A 3,376-nucleotide genomic window follows, 5' to 3' on the forward strand; every position below is an offset into this window, starting at 1 on the left:
ACCTTGTAATAGTAATTTCCTATGGGAGTGACAAAAGCTGTCTTTTCTTGATTGTTCAGGGTAAGTGGTATCTGATGATACCCTTGAAAGGCGTCTAAGAAGCTCATCCGAGGATGGCCCACTGTTACATCCACCAACTAATCTATTTGAGGCATAGGGAATAGATCTTTTGGGCAAGCCTTATTTAGATCTATGAAGTCCACACACACTCGCCACATCCCATTCTTCTTTTTCACCACCACAGTATTGGCCAACTATTCAGGATAGAAAACTTCCTTGATAGCCCCTGCCTGCTTAAGCTTCATCACCTCATCTCTAACAACATCTACATGTTCCTTGGACGGACGCTGAGGTGACTGCTTTTTGGGAATGATGGATGGATTAACATTTAAATGATGACAGATGAAGTTTGGATCCACCTCCGGGGCTTCATAAGCGTCCCATGCAAACAAATCAACATTTCTACTAAGAAATTCTACTAGCTCTTCCTTCTTTTTAGGAGGCAACTGAGGCCCAACCTGAAAGAATTTCTCCGGATCGTCACCTATAACAACCTTTTCTAAATTTTCACATTTGGCCTCCTCGACTGATCCATTGATAGGCAACTCCGAAGCTTTTAATTGCTATAAGCCCCTTTGATTAAAAGCCAAGGACTTCACTTTGGGTTGATGTAAGATGGTAGCCACCAGGCATTACCTAGCTATGGATTGACTCCCCACGATTTCTTCAATGCGACCTCCCGACGAATATTTCACATTTTGGTGCAGAGTGGAAGAGAAGGCCTCCAGGGCATGAAACCAGGGTCTGGCTACAATGGATATGTAGAAGGAATAAGCATCCACCACGATGAAGTTTACTTCCACCACTTTTGAACCCGCTTGCACGGGTAGTCTGATTTGACCCTTTAAGATGACAGTCTTCCCATCAAAGCTCACCAAAGGAGAGTCGTAGGCTGTCAAGTCGTCGGGCCTTAAGTTCAGCCCCTTGTATAAGTTGGGGTACATGATCTTGGCTGCACTGCCCTGGTCCACCATTACCCTCTTCACGTCATACCCCTTGATCCTAAGCGTGGTCATTAAAGCGTCATCATGTGACTGGATGGTCCCAATTTTGTCCTCATCCGAGAAACTCAATGCCGGAGGGACATCCATCTTAGCCCCCTTTGGCCCTAAATTAGCACCCTCGGCAAGTAGCCGAGCCACGGACATCACTCTAGAGGGGCAAGAGCTGGTTCTCCCTAGTGTAGCAAAGATGACATTGATCATTCCTAGAGGAGCTCTTGAAGAAGCATCTTTATAGGGTTCCGAACCTGCCTAACTCCCTTGGCCATTGGAATGATGCAAGAGCTGTTTCAACTTTCCTTCTTGGACCAACTAGTCTAAATGGTTCTACAAATTTTTTGCAGTCCTCGATGGTGTGTCCCTAGTCCTGGTGGTAGTGGAAATAAAGGCTCTTGTTGCGTCTCATGGGATTTCCTACCATCTTATTTGGCCATTTGAAGAACGGCTCATTCTTAATCTTTTCGTATACTTAGTGCACTAGCTCTCGGAACACAACATTAACCGCTTGGGTGTTGGCAGATCCTGACTGTCCAGCAAAATCTCTCCGAGGTTGGTTATTATTGAATCAGTCCGACTTGAAATCCCTTCTCTCCTGAGGGATAACCTTCGCTTTACCTTTCCCTTGCTGTTGGTCTTCCTCAACCCTCTTGTATTTATCAATCTGGTCCATGAGTTGGTGCACACTGGTAATAGGTTAGCCAGTCAGAGACTTCCTTAAACCGTATTTAACAGGGAGGCCAACCTTAAAAGTACTGATGGCCACGTCATCAAAGTCACCATCTATCTCATTGTACATCTCCCAGTATTTGTCCAAGTACATTTTCAGGGTCTCCCCCTCTAGCATGGATAAGGACAGTAGTGAGTCCAAGGGCCGAGGTACCCTACTACACGTGATAAAACAAGAGCTAAAGGCCCGAGTGAGCTCCTTAAAAGAATCTATGGAATTGGCCCTCAAACCATCAAACCATCTCATCGCCACAGGTCCCAAAATGGAGGGCAATACTTTACACATCAAAGCCTCGTCCTTAGAGTGGACAGCCATCCTCTGGTTGAACTGGCTCACATGTTCTACAGGGTCCGTTCGACCATTGTAAATGGTGAACGTGGGCTGATGGAATCGCCGAGGAAGTTTTGCCCCCTCTATCTGCGAATGAAAGGTGATTTGGAGATTTGACTCAATGTCTTATTCATGGCATTGTTTCCCAAGCCTTTACGAGGCGGGCTCTTATATCTTTGCTTGTGGTGGTGCTCTTTATCATAGGAGAAATACTCGCTTGGTGGAGTTCTTAACCTTTGCCTGTAACTAACATCTTCTTCATCATTGAAGGAGATGTCAGAACTGGAAGGAGTTCATTTCCGTTATGCATGGCGCAGCTTCTTCTTTAAATTGTCAATCTCCCTTTGCATGGCTCTATTGTTCTGCTCTTGAGAGATGTGACTCCTAACTCGAGCATGACTTTTACCAGTATGTGTGGTGAGTATGCTACCTTCTCAGTCTCGCTTACATTCAAGGTTAAGGAAGTCATCTTGTCACCTAGAACCCATGGATTCTTCTTAATAGGGACATGATCCTACCATAGTTAAACGTCGTACTCACTATTACACAAGTTCTTCCCACAGACGGCGCCAATTGTAGGGACACGTTTGTAGCCTAAGCCCAAGATGTATGGGATCTTGGCCCAGTGAGTCCAGTACAATAGATTTATAGAGAATGGGTCGAAGAACTAGGCCCTAATGAATTTGATAATGACTAATATGGATTCAAAAGATCATCAAGCAAGAACAAATAAAATAAAACTGAATGAATTCACTGTCTGAGGAGGTATTTGGTCATACAAATCAATAACAGTTGGATACAAGTCTAATTTTGTTGCTACAGTATTCTTTCTCTATTTTTCTAATTCTTTCCTCATGGAATGTCTCTTACATTATATAGCTCCCTCCGGACCATCTTGATCCTACACTTGTTGATCATTTGAGCCCTTATTTGAGTACATGTTCCATCAGGCACCCTCTTTGGCTTTCTGTGAGTTGTGATTGCCAAGACAGCACTGTTTAGGGGTCTTCTCCACATAAATGCAGCCAGAAGAGTAGCTGTAGTGCATTTAATGCAGGGGTAATAGCTTTTCCCTTAGATATTTTTGAGTTCTGATCACCCTAGTATGTTTATGATGCACGTCCCTGTCACTGGAGCTTCCTCAAAGGTCACCTTAATTATCAGGATACATACTGGAGCTGTTCCTAGTTTATCTGAAGAGATGTTCCTCCTCGGACCACCTTTCTCTCATTCCCTACTTATGAAGCTTTAGATTGGA

At 44.2% G+C, this 3,376-nt stretch overlaps 1 protein-coding gene across 1 annotated transcript; it reads right to left on the bottom strand.

The window, feature by feature from the left end:
* Nucleotides 1–254: 254 nt before the first annotated feature.
* Nucleotides 255–1,208, bottom strand: LOC126728044 (uncharacterized). The gene is made up of 2 exons (XM_050433926.1): nt 720–1,208; nt 255–623 (listed from the first exon to the last, which is right to left on the bottom strand). The coding sequence occupies exons 1-2, from the start codon at nt 1,206–1,208 to the stop codon at nt 255–257; spliced, it is 858 nt and encodes a 285-aa protein (XP_050289883.1).
* Between the last annotated feature and the right edge of the window lie 2,168 nt (nt 1,209–3,376).

This window comes from Quercus robur, chromosome 5, assembly GCF_932294415.1.
Source record: "Quercus robur chromosome 5, dhQueRobu3.1, whole genome shotgun sequence".
Classification (NCBI taxonomy): Eukaryota; Viridiplantae; Streptophyta; class Magnoliopsida; order Fagales; family Fagaceae; genus Quercus; species Quercus robur.

Excerpts from the sequence above, each read along its gene's own strand:
- LOC126728044 (XM_050433926.1), bottom strand. The coding sequence starts at position 1,208 with ATGTCCGTGGCTCGGCTACTTGCCGAGGGTGCTAATTTAGGGCCAAAG. Across the intron at positions 624-719 it reads GAGGTCGCATTGAAGAAATC|CAATTAAAAGCTTCGGAGTT; the intron begins GTGGGGAGTCAA and ends AGGGGCTTATAG.